Source organism: Macaca nemestrina, chromosome X (assembly GCF_043159975.1).
Source record: "Macaca nemestrina isolate mMacNem1 chromosome X, mMacNem.hap1, whole genome shotgun sequence".
Taxonomy (NCBI): Eukaryota; Metazoa; Chordata; class Mammalia; order Primates; family Cercopithecidae; genus Macaca; species Macaca nemestrina.
Genome location: NC_092145.1, coordinates 22237837 through 22264546, shown reverse-complemented (window position 1 = coordinate 22264546; position 26710 = coordinate 22237837). Strand labels below are relative to the sequence as shown.

Below are 26710 nucleotides of genomic sequence, written 5' to 3'. Positions count from 1 at the left end.
CAAAAAGGGGCAAAGGTAGCCTCTTCTAAAAGCACCTCTGAGTCCAGGTACAGTGGCTTATGCCTGTAATCCCAGCACTTTGGGAGGCCGAGGCAAGCAGATCACCTGAGGTCAGGGGTTCAAGACCAGCCCGGCTAACATGGTGAAACCTGTCTCTACCAAAATCAGCCGAGCATGGTGGCAGGTGCCTGTAGTCCCAGCTACACAGGAGGCTGGGCATGAGAATCACTTGAACCCAGGAGGCAGAGGTTGCAGTGAGCCGAGATTATGCCATTGCACTCCAGCCTGGGCAACAAGAGCGAAACTATGTCCCAAAAGGAGGGAGGGAGAAAGAAAGAGAGAAAGAAGGAGAGAAAGAAAGAAAAGAAGGAAGGAAGGGAGGGAGGGAGGGAGGGAGGGAGGGAGGAAGGAAGGAAGGAAGGAAGGAAGGAAGGAAGGAAGGAAGGAAGGAAGGAAGGAAGGAAGGAAGGAAGGAAAGAAAGAAAGAGAGAGAAAAGAAAAGAAAGAGCACCTCTGCAGGCACAGCCAAGTTACTGCTAATGTCTGAATGTCTGGAACAGACAGCATAAGAAGTAGCAATCATTTGTCTACCGGGATTAAAATAAACCACATGAAATACTAAGCGCCCACCTCCAAGCAAGCCAAGAAAGAGCACCACACTCTAGGTTAAGGGGTAAGAAAACACGTTTTCCTTTTACTTTCCTTACTTAGGCATCTAGTACTGAATGTATGCAAAAGTTACCAAAAAAAAAATGAGATAGCTTAAAATAATTAGATTTATAAAGAGTTATCTTAGCCTGTTTGGGCTGCTAAAACAAAATACCAAAGACTGGGTGGCTTCTAAACACCAGAAATGTATTGCTTGCAGTTCTAGAGGCCAGGAAGTCCAAGATCAAGATGCTAGATTGGGTTCTGGTAAGGGTATGCTTCCTCACAGAGGGCCATCTTCTCACCATAATTTCATGTGGCACAAGTGTCAAGGGTTTTCTCTGGGGCCTCTACATTCATGAGGGTTTACTTCCCAAAGGCTCCACCTCCTAATACCATCACCTTGAGGGTTAGGATTTCAACATATGAATTTTGGAAGAATATAGTAAGACCATAGCAGATATGAATAAAAATATCTCATCCTGGAATGAGTACAGAAGTAAAAAGTCATGCTTAAGGTTCTTGAGCACCTACCACCATGCCATGCAGTGTGATAAGAACCGGGGATACATGATCTCTCAGATCTGGCATAACAGGACACATAGAGCTGCACTTTTTTTTTTTTTTTGACAGAGTCTCACTGTCGCCCAGGCTGGGGTGCAGTGGTGTGATCTCGTCTTGCTGCAATCTCTGCCTCCCGGGTTCAAGCAATCCTTGTGCCTCAGCCTCCCGAGTAGCTGGGAGTACAGGTGCACACCACCACACCCAGCTAATTTTTGTATTTTTAGTAGAGATGGGGTTTCACCATGTTGGCCAAGCTGGTCTTGAACTCCTGGCCTCAAGTGATCTGCCTGCCTTGACCTCCCAAAGTGATGGGATTACAGGAGAGAGCCCCACACCCAGCCGAGCTTTGCTTTTTTTTAAGGTTCAAACAGCTACACAGTCAGAGACTATCCTTAACTTCTAGTGTTTCTTATGATTATACATTTACCTAGTTTGGTAAGTGTTTACAAGGGAAATCAATATTCAAATGTGTCACCCTTAACTAGGAACCAACTGTTGTTGACTTCATGTCAAAATGTCAGTTTCCTAAACTGACCACAGCAGGTAGTACAGTACCAGGAACTAAGTCAAACTTGGATGTTCTAGAGGGCTTTCAAAAGAAGGTGCAGAGGGGCTGGGCGTGGTGGCTCATACCTGTCCCAGCACTTTGGGATGCTGAGGAGGGATCACTTTAGGCCAGGAGTTCGAGACCAGCCTGGCCAACATGGTGAAAGCCCATCTCTACTAAAAATATAAAAATTAGCCAGACGTGGTGGTGCACGCCTATAATCACAGCTACTTGTAAGGCTGAGGCAGGATAATCTCTTGAACCTGGGTGGCAGAGGTTGCAGGGAGCAGAGATCATGCCACTGCATTCCAGCCTGGACAAAAGAGTAAGACCCTGTCTCAAAAAAAAAATAAAAAGAAAAAAGAAGGTGCAGAGGAACAAAATCATAAACCACAAGCTCTGAGGTGAAAAAGCCACTGAATTAATAATATATATCATTAACATATTTTTTAAAATAAAAAGACAAAGTGACATGTAGAATGACTCCTTGTTGATCCAGCACTGTTGGGAAACTGGGTGCTCTAAATAGGTAAATGTGTAAGTTAACTAAATTTCCCCTTTTTTAAAGGGTGGTTTTCATATTTTGAGTATTTCTAATAGAACTTTTTTTTTTTTTTTTTTTTTTTTTTGAGACAGAGTTTCGCTCTTGTTGCCCAAGCTGGAGTACAATGGCTCGATGTCGGCTCACTGCAACTTCCGCCTCCCGGGTTCAAGTGATTCTCCTGACTCAGCCTCCCGAGTAGCTGGGATCACAAGCATGTGCCACCACGCCTGGCTAATTTTGATATTTTTAGTAGAGACAGGGTTTCTCCATGTTGGTCAGGCTGGTCTCGAACTCCCAACCTCAGGTGATCTGCCCACCTCGGCCTCCCAAAGTGCTGGGATTACAGGCGTGAGCCATCGCACCCAGTAATGGAACTCTTTCTAAAATGTACTTTCTGAACTTTTAAATCAGAATAAGCCAAACACCATTATTTAATACTATAATGAAATATACTACTGCCCGCGGTAGTTATGGTTACAAAGGTGGCTTTGAGCATTCGCCCATTCTAGGAGATCTCAAACTGCCAAGACCAGCAAGTTCTGGGTCTCCCGTTCAGCTTCTGGTCACCCTCCAACTGTCCTCTCTCACTTCTTCCAGATGTCAAGTCTTACCTGCCTCCAACACAATCCCTTCCTGTGATTCCCATCGGCCCCCAACCAGTACCATTTGCTACTTCTAATCTGCCATAGACTGGGAAACTGGATAACTGAAGCATTTTATCTTCTCACGTATAAACCCTATCTACCTAATTTGAATGCAAGCTCCTCAAAAGCTTGATTCCTGCTTGACACCTCTTGGAATCCCCTGCACCCAGCATACTGCTCTGGATACAGAAGTCATTCAATAATTGCTGATAATAAATTTCTGAAGGCCTTTTCTCCACATAGAATGCATGGTCTTTATGACAGCTGTTTCCATCATTTGGCTTTTCTGCTTACTTCCACATTCCCAGCTGTGTTCTGGACGGTTACACCAGCTAGAAGCCTAGGGATTTACTGTACTTCTATTTCTTGATAAGATACTTGAAGAGAATGAACACATGGCAAAGAGGACATTAAAGTAAGGGATGAAGAGATTTTTTTAATTTTACCAATAAAGAAAAAGGGAAGAAGTATCACCTAGCATGTTGACACTTAATCAATAAATGACAGCAAGGCTGGATTCCTTTCTAATTCTTTCCAAAACATTCTCACTGTCCTTGTCTTATGTCTCTACCTGCAGCAAAGCATCACCCAGTTGTGGTTCACACTTATATCTTGATTGAAAATATTTTCCTCCATGTTTGACACACCTTTCTCTTAAATCCAAGTTAGCCAAAATTAAAACAACCATGCACTGAGTCTAAACTAAAGGCTTTATCTCAAACAACACTTCGTGATAAATCTCATTGGAAAATTTAGAATGATAGAATCTCAGAGATAGAAGGGAACTAGGCCGGGCATGGTGGCTCACGCCTGTAATCCCAGCACTTTAGGAGGCCGAGGCGGGCAGATCATGAGGTCAGGAGTTGAAGACCAGCCTGGCCAACATGGTGAAACCCTGTCTCTACTAAAAATATAAAAAATTAGCCAGGAGTAGTGGTGCACGCCTGTAATCCTAGCTACTCGGGAGGCTGAGGCAGGAGAATCACTTGAACTCAGGAGGCAGAGGTTGCAGTGAGTGGAGATCATGCCATTTCACCCAGCCTTGGCGATAGAGCAAGACTTTGTCTAAAAAAAAATCTACCATGGGCCAGGCACAGTGGCTCATGCCTGTAACACCAGCACTTTGGGAGGCCAAGGTGGGTGGATCACTTTAGGCCAGGAGTTCAAGACCAGCCTGGCCAACATGGTGAATCCCCATCTCTACTAAAAATACAAAAATTAGCCAGGCGTGGCAGCACGCACCTGTAGTCCCAGCTACTCAGGAGGCTGAGGCAGAAGGATTGCTTGAACCCAGGAGGTGGAGGCTACAGTAAGTTGAGATCACGCCATTGCACTCCAGCCTGAGTGACAAGAGCAAGACTCCATCTCAAACAAAATAAATAAATTTTAAAAAAAAATATACACACACACACACACACACACACACACACACACATATCCATCCATTCATCCATCCATGGCCTTGTCCCTCCTGAAGAAAGTATTATTTCATTGGTATGGGGTGGTACCCAGGTATTAGTATATTTTAAAAGCTCCCCAGGCGCCAGGTGGTTCAACTTCACCCTATTTTTCAAAGAGGGAAGAACCTCACCAAAGGTATTTGACAACTAATTTGCCAGAGTTAGGCTAGAACTACTCATTCCAATAAGCCATGTCTTCTCCACGTAAACTACTCCATCTACAACAGTGGAGTCTCTTCCCTCCTTCACTCTTCCTCTCTGTCCAACTATCCCCACTTATCTCAAAGTAAATATATTTTCTGAATATTCCTTGCCTTAGAATCCCATTGCATAATTTTTTAAAACCTAAATGATGTATATCTGTTTCTCTGTATCCTAATGCTTTTTTTTCTCACAAAGAACCCTGAGAGATCAATCAGGTACAGTTTACCCTTAAAGAAGCCATACTGCTTCTCCTCAGATAGGCTGGACTCAACCTACCCTTTTCACCATTATTATCACACAGGCCATCTTTCAAATCCCTTGCAAGGTTCAACTTCAATTCTCTGTCAGCCCACTTAATTTCTAGTTTGTACCTGAGCCTTGTCAAACCTAGTGGACTTCCCTCTTCTGGCTTAAACTCCTTCTATTTTGTGAAAGATGCCTTTTTCCCCGAAGCAGCCTCTTTTACTCTGCCAGTTAGTCATGCCGGGTTCTTTTTATCTTCCCCCAAGCAGTTGGTCTTTTTGATGTCTGGCACACATTTATCTGGGCTTCCAATAAGATGTTTTTACATAGTTTCCAGGCTTCCTGGAGGTTATTGACTTTTTTAACTCTCCCATTCAATTTTTTCCACTAATTTCTAACATTTGTTAGAGTTTCTTTTTCAAAAGTTGAATACCTGGCTGATGCAGCTCTTTGATTTTTCTCTCCCACCAGATTGCTGAATTAAATGCATCAGAACTTAAACATAATATTTCAAATTACCTCCAGGATGGAATCGCTTCATGAATTTTCTGCACTTTCATGTTCTCTATAGTAAGCAACAGATGTTTAACCAAGTAGATTTGAAAATGCTAGTTTTTACCTGTTTGTATTTTAGTATTCTGTTTATTTATATAAAATATTCTGATACCCTTCAAAGCTTGTGTTCTTCTTGGTAAAGACAATAAACTTGAGTTTTTTTGTGTTAAAAGGTAACTGATGCACACTGAACAAGCTCTATGTTCTGAATCTAATGTGGTAAATTTGCCCCAAATTGCCTAATCACAACAGTCTCAACTGTTCATTCTTTAAAGAAGTATATCTCAAGGCATTAAGAAAAACAATTTTGAATCTTTCTGAAAAAAATCCTGGCCAGTGCAGTAGCTCATGCCTTTAATCCCAGCACTTTGGGAGGCCAAGGTGGGCGGATCACCTGAGGTCGGGAGTTCCAGACCAGCTTGACCAACATGGAGAAACCCCATCTCTACTAAAAATACAGAATTAGCCGGGTGTGGTGGTGCATGCCTGTAATCCCAGCTACTCTGGAGGCTGAGGCAGGAGAATTGCTTGAACTCAGGAGGTGGAAGTTGTGGTGAGCTGTGATCGTGCCATTGCACTCCAGCCTGGGAAACAAGAGCGAAACTCTGTCTCAAAAAAAAAAAAAATCCTACAAGCATTCAGTTATTAATGAAGTGGTAAAGACAAGCACGCCCCCAAAAGAATAAAAATGTCCTCCAAGCTATACCAACATATGCAGATTTACTTTAAATTTATTTCATTCAAAGTGTTTAGATCCAGGCCTGGAACAGTGGTTCATGCCTGTAATTCCAGCACTTTGGGAGGCTGGACATTTGAGGTCAGGAGCTCAAGACCAGCCTGGCCAACATGGTGAAACCACGTCTCTACTAAAAATACAAAATTAGCCAGGTATGGTGGCACACGCCTATAATCCCAGCTATTCGGGAGGCTGAGGCAGGAGAATCCTTTGAACCTAGGAGGTGGAGACTGCAGTGAGCTGAGATCATGTGACTGCAATCCAGCCTGGGCGACAGAGACTCAGTCTCAAAAAAAAAAAAAAAAAAATAGCCAGGTGGTAGTGGCTCATGCCTATAATCCCAACTACTCTGGAGGCTGAGGCAGGAGAATTGTTTGAGCCTGGGAGGCAGAGGTTGAGATGAGGCAAGATCACCCCACTGCACTCCAGTCTGGGCGACAGTGAGACCCAGTCTTAAAAAAAAAAAAAAAAAAAAAAAAAAGCGTTTAGATGCAAAAGATTCCTAGGAGATCAAGAGACAGGCAGTATACTGCCTATCAAGGCAGTATAATCTCATTACAGCACTAGTGTCCTGACAGAAAACACAATAGAATTATCTATGTCATTCTCCCACTTGTTTAACAAATATTGCACTGACCTACCACACTTGGTACTGCTACCTACAAACAAGACCAGGAGTTGCCATCTTTGCCCTCAAGTTGCTTCCAGTTGAGGAGAGAAGACAAACACGTGCCTGCGCAAACAGTTAACTATAATACAAGGCAGTTATGTACAAAGACCATGGATCTGGTTCCAACAGGGAATTAGGAAGAAGCAGGCACATAACCCTGGCAAGTTCAGAAGTGACTCAATGAAAGAAGTATAATTTGAGATGCTTGGAGCCACTGAAGCTCAAAGCACAGGAATGACTCTAAATCGAAGCAGTGATGTAAGGAAATTAAGCTGTCGATGTTCAGGATAGAACAGGGAGTTAGGAGGCGGAGACAGACAAGAGGCAGGTAGACCAATTAAGAACTATTTAAAAGGGGAGTGTGCTGACAGACCTCCCTGTCTTTATCTCTTGCCTTGCCAACCCTTAACCCAAAGAGCCACTAGTTATCTTCCTAAAACAGCTTGACTGACGACATTCCCCTCCCTCAGAAACCCTCATTGGCTCCTCAATTGTATTGTCCAGGAAATACAATTTATATTCCTTCTACCATTAACACTAGATTGTCTATGTCTGGGTTTGATCAGATGTGACTGGATCCTCTCCACTATAATGCGAAAATTGTGCTGTTTTGATGATGGTCCCTTACTAGTTAGCTGAAGGTCCTTCCACAGTTTATATCTCAACAACCTCTATGGGAATAAAGAAGGTACTTCTTTGTCTTACTATCTGTACAACATAGCATGAACTATACTCTAGAACAAATAAGACCTGGGTTCAAATCCCACCTCTGTCATTCACTAGCTATAAGATTGTGGACATATTTCATAATCTCTTTGAATCTGTTTTCTTGTCTGTAAAATGGAGATAATTCTGATGTCATATGGTTGTTGTGGGTTTTAAATGAGAGAATCATGTAAGTTCCTTGGTATAGGGCCAGGCCCAGAGAAAGCATTTGATAGCTACGAACCCTTATCATGAGGCCAAAATACATTTTTTAAAACATAAATGAGAAAAAACCTCAGTGCTAAAACAGTTAAGGTCATTGGGGAGCCAGAGAGACTCACTTCCAACTGCCTCAGATTAACACCAATGTTGTTTCCCTTGTATAGATAACAAAAAAACTTCCTTTTTCATTCCTCAGTCTAGTCTCCAGTTAATCCTGAAATTGCATGCGACCCCACGTGAATCAAATAAAAAAGGAAAACAGTAATTATGCTGAATCAGACATTTTATATTTATATGTTCTAACCAGAGACTGAGCTGCAGAAGCCAGAACTTTTACTAAATTTTTTTTGAACATGTCCAGAAGATACCTCCTGTAAACTACTTGGGACAATTTCTACAGTGATAGGCCCTATGGTTCAATTTGACCCTCCCCAAGTGAAACACAGAGCCAAACTGATGATTCCAACAAAACAGGAGATCACAAATTCATTGCAAAATCCAATACATTACTTAAGGTGGGGAAGGGGGACTACAAATCGTAAAGACACATGCTGTGTGTCATATATAATCAACTCACCATTAGAAAGTATTGCTACCTCTCCAACACACATACACATGCACTTTTTTTCCACGTACTCATAACAGCTTATAGAAGTCCTGGAATCCTTTGTGCATGGACATATGTATGTGTGTGTGTGGGCACATGATCATATGTGCATTGCTCATGAACACAAAAGGGAACAAGAAATAAAAACTCCAAAACTGCAACTAGGGCACAAAGTTCTGAGTATCATTCAATGTCATTGTGAAGAGGACCTTTGGCAAGTTCATGAATGCTTCTAACCCATTGCCTCACTCTTAAAAACAATTTCAACATAGATGAGTAATAAAATGCCCATTGTTGCATGCCCTTTACCTTTCCTTTGTCTTTATGGAGGGAGGCATAATGAAAATGGTTAGATTTTTAAACTTATTATCATTAGCATTTTCATTTTTACTAGTGAACTAGCTTTACCCAGTTAATATTCTATAGTATTAGAGTCCTAAATCCCTTCTGTCTTTGAAATGCCTGGGCACTCCCTTCTTGTCATCTGTATCACTTGTATGGCACTTATCACCACAGTGTTGTATTCTAATTTTGTGTGTGCCTGGTTTATCTCCCTACTAACAGGAAAGGTCCTGGTGGCAGAAGCCCCTCCTGCCTTTCTTGCTGTCTCCACAATGCTGAGCAGAAGATACTGCACATAGTAGGAGCTCCAAAAACACACAGTCATTGAAATCTGAACAAAAACATAACTTTTGTGTTAAAGATCCCTTTTGATCATGGCACCTGGGCTCAGCATTATTTGCAAAGCACAGGGGTCAAGCAGACAGGCAATGCAGGACCTCAGTTGGAAGCCCTGTCAGCATGATGTACTCCCTGACACCCTTGAGAGCACATCAGATTATCCTAACTATGATCATAAAGACTGAGACTCCTCCAGAACATGGAGTATTCTTAAAGCCTGTTCAAACCTCTAGAAGGCAAGTGCAAGGCCATCTGGAATAAAACATTAAACTTGGGCTGAGCCTGGGGTTCAATGAGCTAGAAACCCAGACTTTGTGATACTTCACCTGGAAAATGATCCTGGGTGTTTTGCACTGAAAAAAGCACATCCCCCATCCCAGGGAAAGTGCCTGGCAATTAATCCATTCGGATCTAGGCTGAATACAAGTCACTATATTGACTATCCCCCTTAAAAAATGACCAAAATTATCTGAGTGTAGCCCAGAGAAGACAAGGCTAATGTATGCATCTGGAGAGGCCGGGGCAATGGTAAAGATTATGCCTGTTTCTATACTGGCCGTCTAAAGGTATTTACTTGGGTCCGTCTGTGTTGTGACAGTGTCCTAGACTCAAATGAATGCCTCTAACACTCCACATTTTTGAGCCATTCAGTCATGCATTTTTGTTATTGTTGAAAGTGGTGCGAAATTGCACTGCATGAGCTAAAGTCCTTGGTGGTCTTCCAAGGATTCCAGCTAAAAAGGCACTTCCTTTGTTCCTCAGGAGAATGCAGTCCAGTAGGTCATTCAAAAGGGGAAATAAAAGCAGCAGCCCTGGGAGGGAGATGAAGGACAAGACAAAAAGAATAAAATGTTTTGGGTGTGAGCACATTAGCTTCCATTTCCTGCTGCTGGTCACTAATAACTCCCCTATCTTTGGCATGGGGGAATGTCCAGATAGACATATATGCAAATATCCCTCAGGTGATTTCTGGGGATGATGACAATCAAAGGGAACACCCTTTGTTCCCTTTGATTTGAAGAGTCTCTGAGCACCCTTCAAGCTTCCTTTTTCCTGAGATGCTGGCTGGGGAAGATGCCCTGCCACAGCGAAAGACTGCACAGAGCAAAGTTGGGGAAACTGGGGAGGGCAATTTCACAACCCCACTCGCTGAATGCCTGCAGTCAGTATCAAAGGCACATATTGTTTGCATGAGCATAAGATGAAACCTTGTCACATTCCCATTAAGTGCAGAGCTGCATCTACCCCTTCAAAATGTGGGAATGACAACTGTAACCTTCACGCCAATCATCTCCACTGTGCCCAGGCCCAAACTGTGCAGGGCACAAAGGCCCCAGGTTTGACCTGCAGAGCCCCCAAGCTTCGGCGGCTGCTAGTTCACTTCATTTTTTTTTTCTGGCGGGGCGGGAGGAAGGGAAAGAAAGAGGGCTTTTCAGGGCTCTACAACCAATAAAATCGTGCCGCTTTGAGGACATACTTGAGCTCCCGAAAAGACAGGCAACTGAAGGGCAAACAGTGTCTAATCAGTAGTGAGCATGTTATTTGGTAACTGCCAAGGTGCAGTGGGCGCCTGGGCTGCTCCAACAATTTCTTCGGTTCTATTTCTAGACAGATGCCAGTTACACTCCAAAAGTTCCCAACAACTTCCCTCAATTACCTTTGTAATTTATATGTAATTGATGACTGCACTTAATCTCCAAGGTTATTAATAGCCCTTCCAAAAAATGACCCCCAAATCTTCCTAAGCCTTTGGAAGCGCCTGGTTGAAATTACAGTATTTCCTTTGCTGGCTGCCCGCCCCACCCGGAGACCAGCACGGCAAGGCAAAGGCGCGCTCCACTCACTTCCATGAAAGGTTCGGAGTGGAGGCTCGGCCCCCCGGGCTCGAATCTCTCACTCCTCCGTTAGATTACGCTGGCCACCAGCCAGCTAGATTCATGGTGCTTTCTGAGCCCCCAGGGCGAACGGGCTACCTGCGCGGCCGGCGGAGCTGCGCGCAACAGTTGGCCGCTGCTAAGAAGAGAGTGCGACCCGGAGGGGACCCGGCCGGACACCGCCGCCGGCCTCGCTGGGAAGGACGCAGGGCACCCGCCGAACGCTGCCTCCCCAGCGCTCGGAGAGAGGCTTTCACAAATACCCCCATACACGCCCCCATCCCACCCCACCGGCGCCAAAATCCGGTAAACTTTTTCACAGGCTAAGCCGTCTCTATTTGCATAACCATCTCCAAACTGAGATTCAGGTTTCCTGTAATTAGTCCTTTCAAAGGTCTGTAATTGAAAGTGCAATTAACCCTTAAAATGAGGTAAGAAAAAAGAAAGAGGGGAAAAATACTCCTCTGGTCCGATACCTTCCGGAAAGTAGGAGAGTTCCCAAAAGTCAGGGTTTGGAGGGGTGGAGAGTAGGGGTAGTCGTTTGCTTTTTAAAGGCGACTTCTAAAGCCGTTGAGGCTACTAAAACTCCTAATCCGTGTCAGCGGTTCAAGAGAGGCGGGGAGAGAGTTTTAAAAGAACATCAATGAAACATCAACTCAAGTTCCACGTTTTGCGACCCCCAGAATCTAGCAAGCTCCAGAAGGTTTCCCTCCACCACACCCCACTGGCGACCTCCACCCCCACCCGACCTCTCGTGGTCACCCATACAACAAAGCGGGGCGTCCTATAAGGAGTTCAACCCGGAAAAGGCGAGGGAGCCGGTAACACGCACTTTGAGGACCAGTATCCCCAGGGGCTTCCCCGGACGGCGAATAATGCAGGGGGTGAGGGGGAGCGGGGGTGGGGAGCGGAGCGCGACAGTGGCACCGGGCAACCCGGCGGCTCCCCTCCGCTGGCAGTGCTGGAGGCGGGGAGCGCCGCGCCCGCGGGGAACGTCCTGCGCCCGGGCTGCCTGGCTCTCTCGCTCGCTCCTGCTCTCTCGACTGCCCATTTCTCCCTCTAGTGTACCTGCGTCCGGCGCTGAGGGCGGCGGGGCGGGGGAAGGGGGTTGCAGCCACCTTTCCGAGGTGTCGGTCTCTACGCCCACCTCCCGGGGGTGCCCACCTACCGTTGATCTCGTGGAGGGGGGCATCGTTCTTGTTGAAGCCTTTGGACACGTAAAGACGTCGCACTTCCGAGCAACTTTTCGACTTGAGCTCGGCAGCCTGCAGCAAGGCGTTGAGCACTGCCAGGGTGCAGAGAAGCGCGGGCAAGCCGAACCGTGCCATGGTGCGGGCCGGGGCGGACGCGTTCCCACCTTTGGGACTGGACGGGAAGCGGCGCTATGGCAGCGGGCCGAGGGCTGGCGGAGTCGGGGACTAGCGAGTGGAGCTAGAGGGAGAAGGAGTTGGAGTTGGTGGAACAAGCGAGCAGGCGGAGGAGGCGCGGGGCAAAAAAGTAGAGCTGGGCCTCGCGTCAGGCAACGGTCCCCGGTGCCAGGCGCCGGGCCAGGGTAAAAGGAGGAGAAGGAGGGCGTGGAGGCTGCGCGCGGCCCAGGGAAGCAGAGGCGAGGGCCGGTGACCTCGGGGTTCCGCGGGGCAGCGAACCCGGCAAGCTGGCTGGCCGGCGAGGCGGGGACGTGGAGAAGGAGGGAAGGGTGGCAGGCGCCGCGGGGACCGCGGAGGGTGTCGGCGGCGGCGGGCGTTCGCTGCGCGCGGCTTGCGCTGCCCTGGGCTGGTCCGCTCGTCCGGCTGGACTCGGCTCGGCTGAATGTGCCCTCCGCCGCGCGGCTGTGCCCTTCTCAGCTCTGCCGCTGATTGACTGGCCGGCGTGCGCGGCGACGCTCCGCAAACTTGGCCAAGCGGGCGGCACTCGGGGGGAGGGGGCGGGCGTCGGGGGGGCCGGAGACAGGCGGGAGCACGCTGGGCCGGGCCGGGAGAAAACCTGGAAGCCGGGTTGGATCCGGAGCGGTCAAATCCACTTCCTAGGGGGCCGCACCGGGCGCCCGGCGCTCCTTCGCATGACACGCCCCACCCGGCTCCTCCTTCCTCCCCTCCTCCTCGGAGGCGGGGAGCCAGCCCACCGCCCCCCAGCCGCGAAGGGAAGGCCAACTACTCCGGGCTGAAGGGCCCAGGTTCTGGGGACCGGGACGGCCTGGGACTTGTCCCCGAAGCCCACGTCGGAGCCGCAGGCCTTGCGCGCGGCCACCTGACCCGCCGCCTATGGGCAAAAGCCGCGCGGAGCCCCTTCCGCCGCGATATCCGCCTCCCCGCTGCCATCCCGCACCCGCGGACGCTCCTATGCGCGCAGCTCCCGGGCTGGGCGGGGAAGGCGCATTATTTACATTGTTTCGCTGCAGGCAGCGGGGGGATTTGGGGCTCTGAGCTCGTCCTAGAGCCTCACCTGGTCTCCCCAGACCTGCTTCCCATAGGACGGTGCTCGTGAAACACCAATTTGTCCAGGACCCCGTCAGGCATTCTCCTTCCCGCATTCGCAACACTCCACCCCCTCGACGCCACTCCCACCCCGACCCGGTTCTGTTACAAGTCTAACCGAACCCTGAAGCGGGAAAAATCCCCAACCGCGAGATGAGGGGGCAAAGTGAGGGTTGACCGCAGAGATCTTGGAGACCATTTGGCCCAACCCTTCCTTCTATTAGGTAGGGGAACTGGGGCCCAGAAATGGGAAGCGACTTGGTAATAGCACGCCGGGGTAGGGGGCGTCCAGAACCCGGGACTCTTGACTCGAATTTCATGGAATAATGGTAGCCCAGGACCCCCAAACCCCCTACCCACTCAAGCCCCGTGAGAGAGACTGACACCCCTCTGGGACTCAGTCCCCACTTTTCCACCAGAAAACTGGAAATGGGCGAGACTTCCTATCTTGCAAGCTTTGTCAGATTCCATTAATGAGTGTTTTTTGAAGCTCCCGGGGCTCCTTAAATGAAGGGAACTGTGCAGCTCGGGAACTTGTCATTACCGTTGTTATTGTTACAATCTTCTTTAAAAGGTTGGGGTGAGAAGTGCCTCAGACACCTCGGGAGTGTGCTGGGAACTGGACAGATAAAAAGGGCTGGAACTTATTATTTGGCTAGACTCTCAATTCCCATAAAATTACATAGGGCAAAGATACGAACCATCATTACAGTTATCACCCTCAGAGGGTTTGTTGAGACTTTCTCCACTGTTGTTTGTAAACCACGTTGACATGGCTGGCTATGAGGAGCTGTTATTTTGAATGCCCGCTTGCAAACTCTTCTACATTTTGTTAACAGACCATCAACATAAACAGATAGATTGTGACCCGTCTATAACTGTGACTTCCAATTTCTGTGGGCTGGCAGAACATTTAACTCTGAAACTAGGAGAGCAGTTTTTTTTTTTTTTTAATGTGCAAATTCAACTACAATTGAATTTCCTGCCATTTTCAAGACTTTCCTTAAACTGGTAACCATCAAGTCCTGAAGGCATTGCTAGGGCTTAGCTGAGCACTTTTAATTTTCATTGATTGATACATTTACTTAAAGATGTTCTTCACCAAGGAGAACATGCTCTGAGATACAACCAACATTATTATAAAATGGAAGCCAGTGACCATAAGGGAGAAAGTGATACTCCTAAACCACGAAGGCCAAATCAGAAAGCTGCTTCTCACACCAACTAGGAGGAACTCATTTGTTGCCGCAGCCCCCGCCCCACCGGGTTTACTCTTGCTCTTCCTCATAATGTATTATTAACCCAAACTTGAGCCTTTTCCACCAGAAACAGTAACCTCTGGCTACAAACAGATCTGGACAAGTCTGAACTTTACCAAGGGAGGCAGGAACCCCAAGCCCTGCTCAGAGGCGGCTCCCACTTCAAAGCCTCCTTTCATTTAAATACGAACAGGGTGAACAACTGGCAATCTACGAAACAAATACCATCCAGAAGGGAAGCTTTTCAGATGGGCCAGAATTCCTTCTTCCCTCTCCAACTCCCATCCCTGCTATCTTCAGAAGAGGCTTCTTAGTGGAGATGCACCTACTCCTTGTAAGTTCTCTCAACGCCAAAAAATGAATTGGAGGCTGCATGTTAAATGCAAAAATCAATGACTTCTCAGGCTGATTAACCTTCATATAACCTTTTTTTTTTTTTTTTTTTTTTTTTTTAGTATAAAGCACACACTTAGGCAATTTGGTACCATTTTAACCATTTTGAAATGCACACTTCAGTGGCATTTAGTACAATCATAATGTACAGCCATCACCACTAGTTACAGAACATTTTCATCACTCCAAAAGGAGACCACATACCCATTAAGCACTCAAAGTTCCTTCTCTTCTCCCTCCAGTCCCTACAAACCACTAATCTGCTTTGTCTCTATGGATTTGCCTATTCCAGACATTTTGTAGAAATGGAATTATACAATACAGGGCTTTTATGTCTGACTTCTTTCGCTTAGCATCATGTTTTCAAGGTCCATCCATATTGGTATCATGTATCAGTACTTCATTCCTTTTTATGACTGAATAATGTTCCATTTACAGATATACCACATTTTGGTCATATAGCACTTTACAAGTTCGCACAGTGCTTCCAGGTGCACCCTTGTATCTTAGAACATTTTGTGTGTTTTCTGTTTGTTTGTTTTTAATTGATAAGCAAACCAAGTCTCAGCAAGATTCTGTGGCTTGTCCACAGCCACAGAGCTCTTGGGTGGCTGAACCAAGACTGAAATCTAAGACCTCTGACCAAATCCCATGCTATTTTTTTGTTGTTGTTGTTGGTGGTGGTGGTCAGAGAACACAGTGCTCTGGGTCTCTTTTAGTGTCAGCAGTGAATGTACAACTGCCAAGGTCCTGTGGAAGTATCCTTGTTTTAGATTGATAAATGTTCATTGAACACCTCCTATGTGCCTGACAATGTTCAGTCCTAGAGGAAGGGAAGATGTATAAGCCAAAAGGAGTTTACAGTTTTATAAACAGTGTGCAAAGGCTTGCTTAGATAGAATGCAGTAATGGTATACTTGTTTTTCCCAGGTCAGGAGTTTCCCCTGATGTGACACTTGGAGGGGGAGGATACATTTGCTGGTGGGCAGAGAGAACAAAGAATACATTCCCATGCTTCTGTCCTCTAATCCAAGAGAACTGATTGAGCCAGGTCTACTCTCTCAGCTTTGAGGACACTTCTCATGGCCTGCTGGGTAGCTACCCTGATTTCCAAATGTGGTGCTGGGAAGAACCAAACCTGGGCACAGTGGCTCATATCTGTTAGGAGGCCGAGGCAGGAGGATCGCTTGAGCCTAGGAGTTCAAGATCAGCCGAGGCAACATAGTGAGACTTTGTCTCTACAACAAAATAAAAATTATCCAGGCATAGTGGCGCACACCTGTGGTCCCAGCTATTTGGGAGGCTGAGGCAGAAGGATTGCTTGAGCCTGGGAGGTAGAGGCTGAAGTAAGCTGTGATCACACCACTGCACTGCAGCCTGGGTGACAGCATAAGACCCTGTTTCAGGAAAGAGAGAAGAGAGGAGAGGAGAGGAGGAAAGGGGAGGGGAGGGGAGTGGAGGGGGAGGGGGGAAGGAGGGGAAGGGAGGGGAAGGGAAGGGAAGGGAGAGAAGAAGAAAGGAAGGAAGCTCCCTCCCTTAGTTAGGGTAAGATGTTGGCCTGCAGCCCTCTAGTCTTTCCCTGTATCCAGCCCATTCCCCACACAGCCATCAGAGTGAGGCTTTGACAACATCATCTGGACAATGTCCTTCTGGCTGATTTTTGTAGAGACGTTTTGTCATGTTGCCCTGGCTGATCTTGAACTCCCAGGCTCAAGTGATCCTCCCACCTCAGCCTCCCAAAGTGCTAGGATTATAGGTGTGAACCACCGTGCCTGCCTCCCCCCCCAACTTTTTATTTTATTTTATTTTATTTTATTTTATTTTATTTTATTTTTAAAACTGGCTCTGTCACCTAGGCTAGAGTACAGCTTCCACCTTCCTGGGCTCAAGTGATCCTCCCAGCTCAGCCTTCCGAGTAGCTGGGACTACAGGCACGTGCCACCATGCCCAGCTTTTTAAATTTTTTTTCTGTTTTGTAGAGACAGAGTTTCACCATTTTGCTCAGGCTACATTTCCAGCTTTCTTACTGGCCCTTCCCTGTCCTGTATCCTGTGCTCTGGCCCCACAAGAATGTGTCATCACATTCTCTATCTTGCATGGATTTATCTACCTGTACCCTGCCCCTTCTTATAACTATCCTTTCATTCCCCTCCATTTCTTGGACAATTCTTTCATACTCATGCTTCAAGACTCAGCTGAGAAGTCACCTCTTCTGGAAAGCTTTCCTGGATTCCTCCAAGCAGAGCTAGCCCCTCCTCCTTTTAGGCCTCCAAAGCACTGTCTGCATAAAATGACTACAACACTTCTTCCTTAGCAGAGGCCACATTTTCTTTGAGAGTTCCTCCACTACCAGCCTCCAAGAGCTCTTCTAGGCTTGCTTTATTTATTTATTTATTTATTTATTTATTTATTTATTTATTTTTGAGACAGAGCCCTGCTCTGTTGCCCAGGCTGGAGTGCAGTGGTGCAATCTCGGCTTACTGCAACCTCCGCCTACCAGGCTCAAGCAATCCTCCCACCTCAGCCTCCCAAGTGGCTGGCATCACAGTTGCACACCACCATGCTAATTTTTGTATTTTTGTAGAGACAGGGATTTCGCCATGTTGCCCAGGCTGGTCTCGAACTCCTGGACTCAAGCAATCTGCCCATCTCCGCTTCCCAAAGTGCTGGGATTACAGGCTTGAGCCACCACACCTGGCCTTAGGCTTTATTTTTATTTGCATGCGTATTGCCTTAAAGAGTACAGGTTCACCAGATGGGCAGTTTCCCTGGGGGAATAAAAGACCTACATTCATATTTGAAACCTCCTGATTTTTAAATGTTAGCGACTGTTTCAGAACTCTTAAATGTTTGTTTGAGCCGGGCGCGGTGGCTCACGGTTGTAATCCCAGCACTTTGGGAGGCCGAGGCAGGCGGATCACGAGGTCAGGAGATCAAGACCATCCTGGCTAACACTGTGAAACCCTGTCTCTACTAAAAATGCAAAAAATTAGCCGAGCGCAGTGGCGGCGCCTGTAGTCCCAGCTACTTGGGAGGCTGAGGCAGGAGAATGGAGTGAACCTGGGAGGCGGAGCTTGCAGTGAGCCGAGATCGTGCCACTGCACTCCAGCCTGGGCGACTGAGCAAGACTCCGTCTCAAAACAAAACAAAAAAAAGTTTGTTTGACAGATTCAGCCCATCTTCAGCTGAGATTTCACCCAGTAGCTTTCCTCCCCTGCCCCGTGCCTCTCTTTCAAGCAACCAATGTCCTCTGTTTACTTTGTACAAAGGTTGATTCTGTGAAGGTTCCAGAAACTTAAATGATAGATGCCTTTGAGGATCTGACAGCTTGTTTAGGGAGGTAGGACCCATATATACATGGAGAAAGACACTGACAAATATAAGGCAATGCATGTATGCCAGTCATCCTGAGACAGGAGAATAGGGTCTGGAGGCAGGGAACCTAAGGCTGATTCAGGCTGACTTCCTAGAACCAAGTCAAAAGGAAAAACCCAACTTTCCACGCCTCAGTAACAAAAGGACCAGAGGCTACACCTTTTGCAAGCCTCCTTCCTTTTTCTGTGTGGCAGATGGAAAATTGAAAGTACCTCTGATTGGTTGCTTTTTGAAACCAATCAGACGTTTGCATAGGAGTGTAACTTTGTAACTTTGATTCAGCCTCTTATTGGTTGCTTTCCAGAACAAATCAGATGTTTGTATAGGGTGTAACCTTTGTAACTTGGCTTCAGCCTCTGATTGGGGGCCAAGTCTTCATTTGCATAGAAGTATAACTTTGTAACATCATTTTAGCCTTAGCCTCTGATTGGTTGCTTTCCACAACCAAACAGACGTTGGCATAGGGTGTAATCTTTGTAACTTCCCTTCAGCCTCTGATTGCAGGCCACTACTTCATTTCCATGGGTTGTACACCAGGTGGCCATTGGGAAACCTCTAGACGGTATTTAAATCCCAGAAAATTCTGTAACTGGGTTCTTGAGCCCCTGTCCTCAGGCCCGCTCCCACCTTATGGAGTGTACTTTCATTTTCAATAAATCTCTGCTTTTGTTGCTTCATTCTTTCCTTGCTTTGTTTGTGTGCTTTGTCTAATTCTTTGTTCAAGACACCAAGAATCTGGACACCCTCCACTGGTAAAAATCCCAGTTTGCTCTTTTTTATGAAGTCTGGTTTCTTTCTTGGTCACTCTGGAAACTTTTACAGAAGTGCCAGTAATTAAAGGATCAGCCACCTGGAAGGAGTTGATGTGAGTAAATTTGTTCCTGTCTCCCAATTCCATATATCCCTTCAGTATTCTTTCTTTACTGCCTGAAATTTGCTCTGCCTTTCCTTCTCCCTCAGAGAGCTCATTCGTGTTTACAGATTTAACCACCAGCTATAGGTCCCCAGCACCCTACTTTCCTTTGTGTGCCTGTGTGTGCAGTGGCTCCCAGTTCTGTAGTTGCCTGTCTCTCTTAATCACTTGAATCTATTGCATCCTCCTTTCCATTCCACAACCATCAACCCCTATCCAGATTCCATTACCTCTTGTCTAGACTGTAGAGCCACCCTCCTAACAGATCATCTGACCTCCAGTGCTCCACTCCATCCATCCATCGAGGGAAGAGTCCCCATATCTATCTTCCTATAACATTTACAAGAATCATACCCCTTGGTTAAAACGTCTTTCATGGAAAGACAATACCACAATAATAACTGATATTGATTTAGTACTGTGGAGTTTATGAATTGCTTTCACATGCATTATCTGTGAAGTATGTCATATTTTCCCTAATTTATGGATGAGGAAACACATTCAGAAATTTAAATTGAAATTCTCTTGAGTCCCAGTTTGATGAAACAGCCATTTTTTACTATACTCTAAGCCCAAAATTTGCCCAAGAAAACATCAAACACAGTACAAGGCTGGTGGGTAAAAGACTGGAGATGGTAGGAACCCCTTGAGGCCTTGTGGGATGAAGAGGAGTCCACCTAGGCAGAGAGACAGGGTGGGGAATGGGAGGCCAGCAGAGACCCGTGAAGGCATTATCTTGAGTGAGTACAGGTTCATCTGGGAGACTATGATGAAGTAAGATGCCGGATAATGGAGGCACATTATCCTGAGGTCACAGTGCCATCTTGAGCCTCTCAACACTGAAGATTTACAAGCAGAGAGGGAGATATCAAAGTAGTACATTGGAAAGAATGATCTGAATGGGTGGGAGGCTTAGGATGGATTGAAAAGTGGCAAGTTGCAGTCTTCTCAACAAAGAGGCGAAGGCCCAACACTTCCTCATCCAAGGATTCTGTATGAAAAGCAAAAAATAAATATGGCCAGGCACGAAGGCTCACGCCTGTAATCCCAGCACTTTGGGAGGCTGAGGTGGGCGGATCACTTGAGCTCAGGAGTTCAAGACCAGCAGAGGCAACATGGTGAAACCTTGTTTCTACAAAAAATAAACAAAAAATTAGCTGGGCATGGTGTCACCTGACTATAGTCACAGTTACTAGAGTGGCTGAGGTGGGAGGATTGCTTGAGCCTGGAGGTTGAGGCTGCAATGAGCTCAGATTGCACCATTGCACTCCAGCCTGGGCAACAGAGCAAAACCTTGTCTTAAAAAAAAAAAAAGAAGAAAAGAAAAGAAATACAATAAATAAATAGAAGGAAAGAAGAAAGGCAGTGTTACCCAATGAAAGGGCTATGGGGCCAAGCAAACAGAGTTAAATCCTGGTTCTGCCATTTACTGTCTGTGTGTCCTTAGATAAGTAACACCCTCCCTGAGCCTTACTTTTCTCATGTGTCACACCTACACTATGAGGGTTAAAAATATAGACAGATAGAGCAATAGATGCATATAAAGGGCATCCCTCTTGGTCCAAAGCATGCCTAATTCATTTTTGCACCCTCAGCACCGGGCACAGAGTAGGAAATACATATATCTCGAAGTAATTGGAAAGCACTTAGCACACTGCCTGATACAAAGCATGTATTTATTTATCCATTACTCATTCCTTCATTCAACAAGTATTTACTGAGGATCAGCACTGTTTTAAGCTTTGGAGATATAGTTATGAATAAAACAAAATCCTGTCTCTCATGGGGCCTAAAAGCAGGCGCTCAATACATAGTAGCTACTATTATTATTATTATGGTTGTTATAAATTCCATGTACTTCGCATTTTGCTCACACCCAGCCCTGCCAGCACTAAATGCTATTTAGTATGATAGTAAATTGATCTAATAATTTTGTATCAGGGCTCCTGAGTTACATCTGTATTGGTCCATAATTAGCATTGAATTATTAATTATTGTGTTGTAGAACAGAAAGGGATTTCAATTACTTTCATACAATATGACCTCCTCACTACAGAGAAAGTGTTTCTTATTATCCTCATTTTCCTGACAAGATAACTGAAGCCCAAAGAGTAACATGGCCATTCTTATGTAATAATCATATAAGTGATTAGTATTCGTGTTATTATTTGTGATAATAAGATAAGTGATATAAGTGATAATAAGATATTTGTGATAATAAGATAAGTGATATTATTTTATACTTTACTACAGGGACAAAGGTTGCATGAAGTATGCAGCTTTTGTAAAATTTACATCTCATGCCCCATGCTCATAGGAGAACAAAGACCAAAGGCAGTATAGGAAGAGAGCTGGCTAATGTTCCCTGCACCTAAGCTTTAATTTATAGTCTGATTTATAAAGAGCATTTCTGCCGGGCGCGGTGCCTCATGCCTGTAATCCCAGCACTTTGGGAGGCCGAGGTGGGCGGATCACGAGGTCAGGAGATTGAGACCATCCTGGCTAACACGGTGAGACCCCATCTCTACTAAAAATACAAAAAATTAGCCGGGCATGGTGGCGGGCGCCTGTAGTCCCAGCTACTCAGGAGGCTGAGGCAAGAGAATGGCGTGAACCCAGGAGGAGGAGGTTGCAGTGAGCCGAGATGGCGCCACTGCACTCGAACCTGGGTGACAGAGCAAGACTCTGTCTCAAAAAAAAAAAAAAAAAAAAAAAGGATTTCTAATTACTGAAAAAAGAGCCCACATTTCAGTGAGTACACTTCCATGTGATGGCAGAATAGTTGCCATAGATATTCATTACTCTAGCTTGTTGTACATGATTTGATCTACAGTTTTAGATGTAAAATGTGCATTTCAATGTAATTGGGGGAGAGTTTCTTCTCTAATTTGCCCACTGGACATAAATGGTTCATTCATGGAAATAAAAGTATTTCTTTTTTTTTAGACAGAGTTTTGCTCTGTCGCCCAGGCTAGAGTGCAATGGTGCCATCTTGGCTCACTACAACCTCCGTCTCCCCGGTTCAAGCGATTCTTCTGCCTCAGCCTCCAGAGTAGCTGGGATTACAGGCGCCCACCACCACACCCAACTAATTTTTTTTTTTTTTTTTTGAGACAGAGTCTAGCTCTGTCACCCAGGCTGGAGTGCAATGGCGCAATCTCAGCTCACTGCAACCTCCACCTCCTGGGTTCAAGTGATTCTCATGCCTCAGCCTTCCAAGTAGCTGGGATTACAGGTGCCTGCCACAACACCTGGCTAATTTTTGTATTTTTAGTAGAAACAAGGTTTCAACATGTTGGCCAGTCTGGTTTCGAACTCCTGACCTCAGGTGATCCGCCCACCTCAGCCTCCTAAAGTGCTGGGATTACAAGCATGAGCCACCACACCCAGCCATATTCTTTTGATTAAATAAAAACACTGACACTTCTAGTTGGCTCTTAGATTGTTGAAGGTACTTCTGGAACATTTATTTTTCAAACATGTTTCTATTACTCTTCCACATCTCACCTGGCTGATGAGAAAATCGCACAGGCAAAAAGAGACAGGATGGAGGCAGGGAGTTTACATTATTACAGCAGAGGCTGTGGGAATATGAGATCTGGAAGGGGCCTTGGCATTCTAGTCAATCCACATCAAACTTGACCTTTCCTTTTTTGCTTTTCAAAATCTCAAGCCTGTGAAGGGCTGTCACAGGCAAAGCGCAAGGTCTGACTAGAGCAGTTGCTGTAGCAATGGTGTTTTCCAACCTTGCTTCTCCTACTTGGATTTCATATGAGAATAAGGGCTCCCAGGTATCAGGCACATTTATGGCTCAAGATTGCAAAGGAAGCCTGGTGACATGTGGTACTGAACATTGCCTTTTCTCTTTATTCTCTACCCCATTTGGAAAAGCGGATAAGCTGTCTGGTGTCAGCTTCACTCTCCCAGGGCTCCAGGGAGCCGAAGGGCACCCTCCCCCAACTCTGGCCCTGAACTTTATGAAACCTGCTCCTCTTCAGTGAGGATCAGGAAACCCCGAGCTACAAAAACAGAAAACAACAGAACGTTTTAAATGGACATGAAAATGGGCTTAATGAAGTGCCAATTAAGCCCAACAGGTTTTTTTGGACTTGCACTTCAAACCTGGGGAGTTGGAATGAATTCCTTTTCTTCTTTTCTCCTCCTCCTCTTCTTTCTCTTACTTTTTCATAGCACCATCATCCTTGCCTTTATGTGAAGAGACAATATGCATTTTTAAGAAGTCCCAGCAGGGAGCAGGCATTTTTATTCCAAAGAGATACCGTAGATAAAAAGAGTTGGAGAGAGGGTCAGCCATAGTTTGACATTTGTCATTTTCTAACCACTGATGGGCAATGTCTGTGGAACTGCTGCTGTTATTGCTGCTACAACAATAACGCATTCAAATGAGGAAGGAAACTATGAAACCTGGATAGACATTCCAAAAGTGTAGCTAAATCCAGGCTGTCCACCAGCACGAGGGAGTTGGCTTTTCCCATGTCCCTGTCTACTGACATATGCAAACTTCTCTCACCCAGTCTGACTTTCGATGATAATTCTATCCAACATTTTCTTAATAATTCTCAGAGGGCCTGACATGGTGGCTCATGCCTGTAATCCCAGCACTTTGGGAGGCTGAGACAGGCGGATCACAAGGTCAGGAGTTCAAGACCAGCCTGACCAATATGGTGAAACCTTGTCTCTACAAAAATACAAAATTTAGCCGGCTCACTGGGACAGTGAAAGCTCTCACTTTTCTTCTTTTTATTCTTTTTTATAGAGACAGGGTCTCATTCTGTCACCCAGACTGTAATGCAGTGGTGTGATCACAGTTCACAGCAACCTCAACCTCCCAGGCTCAAGTGACCCTCCCACTTCAGTCTCCCTCCCGAGTACCTGTGACCACAGGTGGGCACCACCACACCGGGCTATTTTTTTTTTTTGACTTTTAGTAGAGGGAGGGTCTCACTAAGTTTCCCAGGCTGGTCTTGAACTCCTGAACTCAATCGATCCTCCTGCCTCAGCCTCCCAAAGGCTGGGATTGCAGGCATGAACCACTGCACCTGGTCATCATTTTTCTTGCTTGCTTTTTTCTTCTGTGCCTAACGTTCCCTGTCTTTTACTTACATCATATCTCAACTCACTTAAAAAAAAGTCGTCTTTCTTCTTGTATAATTCTCAAACATTTACCAAAGCAGCTACTCTCTAAATCTGTCATCTCGAGACTTTCAAGCGAGTGTGGGTAATGGGTGATGACTAGAACTCAGTGCTGAGTTATCAAAGCCTGTGCAGGATGCTCAGAAGCTAGAAGAGCTGGAAGAGTGAATGCAATCAAGTTCTGGAGGGAAGGCTGAGGATCAAGAATGAGAAGTGACTGTATGTATACAGCATCATGGAATGGAACTGGTGACATTACCAGCTACAGAGCCAAGAGTGCAGAACCAAGTGGAAATTGGGTAAATGTAAAATTTGATAGGGCCGGGCTCAGTGGCTCACACCTGTAATCCCAGCACTTTGGGAGGCCAAGGTAGGTGCATCACTTGAGGTCAGGAGTTTCAGACCAGCCTGTTCTCAAAATTATCCAGACGTCGTGGTGCAGGCCTGTAATCCCAGCTACTTGGGAGGCTGGGCAAAAGAATCACTTAAACCTGGGAAGTGGAAGTTGCAGTAAGCCAAGATCGCACCACTGCACTCCTGCCTAGGTGACAGAGCAAGACTCCTGTTGGGGGCATGGCCCATCTTTACTAGTCAGGGGAAGCTGGGTGCCTGGCTGTCAGACTGCTTAAAGGTAACTGATTGAGGTGGTTTTCTACTCTGAGCTGATTCCTGTTAGTTGTTGCACTGTGAAGGCCCAATACTGGCTTGACTCCTTTAATGTTTCCTTAAGGCTGGTATAAGAGGTTGCTGCTAGACCCTAGATGATAGCTATTTTTTTTTTTTTTTTGGTAGACACAGTGTCTCACTATGTTGCCCAGGCTGGTCTTGAACTCCTGGCCTCAGCAATCCTTCCACCTCGGCCTCTCAAAGTGCTGGGGTTATAGGCATAAGCCACTGTTCCTGGCCTGTTGATATACTTTTTTAAATAGTGGAAGACACAGTCTCTCTCTGTCACCCAGGCTGGAGTGCAGTGGCTCAACCATAATTCACGGCAGCCTCATACTCCTGGGCTCAAGTGATTCTCTCACCTTAGCCTCTCGAGTAGCTGGGACTACAGACATGTACCACCATGCCCCGCTAATTTTTTTTAATTTTTTTTTTTAATTTTTTTTCCTGTGATGGAGTTTTGCTCTGTCACCCAGCCTGGAGTGCAGTGACGCGATCTTGGCTCACTGCAAACTCCACTTCCCAGGTTCACGCCATTCTCCTGCCTCAGCCTCCCAAGTGGCTGGGACTACAGGCGCCCGCCACCACACCCGGCTAATTTTTTGTATTTTTAGTAGAGACGGGATTTCACCGTGTTAGCCAGGATGGTCTTGATCTCCTGACCTCGTGATCCGCCCACCTCGGCCTCCCAAAGTGCTGGGATTACAGGCGTGAGCCACCACACCTGGCTTTTTATAATTTTTGTTATTTTATTTTTGTAAGTATGGGGTCTCCCCATGTTGCATAGATTGGTCTCAAACTCCTGGACTCCAACGATCCTCCTGCCTCCACCTCCCAAAGTGCTAGGATTGCAGGTGTGAGCCACTGTGCTTGGCTGACACACTTTCTTTCTCATGGATCATTTCTGGGTGTTATAAGTGAAAGTTCTATCCTGTTTCCCTCTGTGAGGCAGTCGTTGAATAGTCTGTCAGTAGCAAATGTTGGGGGTTGGCATAATGTGAAGTTATTGGGCTATGAGTCCTATGGCTTCTGATTCAGTTCTAACTCTGCCGCTTACCACTTTCTTGTCCCGAATTTTCTCATCTCTGATATTTGAACTCTGGAAGTTCTTTTTTTTTTTTTTTTTTTTTTTTTGAGACGGAGTCTCGCTCTGTCGCCCAGGCTGGAGTGCAGTGGCGCGATCTCGGCTCACTGCAAACTCCGCCTCCTGGGTTCACCCCATTCTCCCGCCTCAGCCTCCCGAGCAGCTGGGATTACAGGCGCCCACCACACGCCCGGCTAGTTTTTTGTATTTTTAGTAGAGATGGGGTTTCACCCTGTTAGCCAGCATGGTCTCGATCTCCTGACCTCATGATTCGCCCGCCTCGGCCTCCCAAAGTTCTGGGATTACAGGCGTGAGCCACCGCGCCCGGCAAACTCTGGAAGTTCTGTCCAGCTCTGACATTCAATTTTTGCACTAGACATGATCCTGGACTTCAAAAGGCTTACAGTTTTACTGGGAAGCCAAGATATGCCTCACCAAGAGACAACTGATGGTCCACAACAGCATGTGTGCAACACCAGTAAATTAAT

General features: G+C 46.1%; 1 protein-coding gene across 2 annotated transcripts in view; it reads right to left on the bottom strand.

Annotated features, from left to right (window-relative positions):
• Nucleotides 1-13435, bottom strand: part of LOC105481424 (glypican 4) — a 120434-nt gene extending 106999 nt beyond the window's left edge. The window contains exon 1 of one of the 2 annotated variants that reach the window (XM_071089276.1): nucleotides 13347-13435. In XM_071089276.1, coding sequence (XP_070945377.1) covers nucleotides 13347-13434 — 88 coding nt within the window. In that variant the 5' untranslated portion in view covers nucleotide 13435. Of the gene's footprint in view, nucleotides 1-12072; nucleotides 12744-13346 lie in introns of those variants that run through there. The other variant, XM_011741019.2, reaches the window with a different exon arrangement.
• Nucleotides 13436-26710: the final 13275 nt, after the last annotated feature.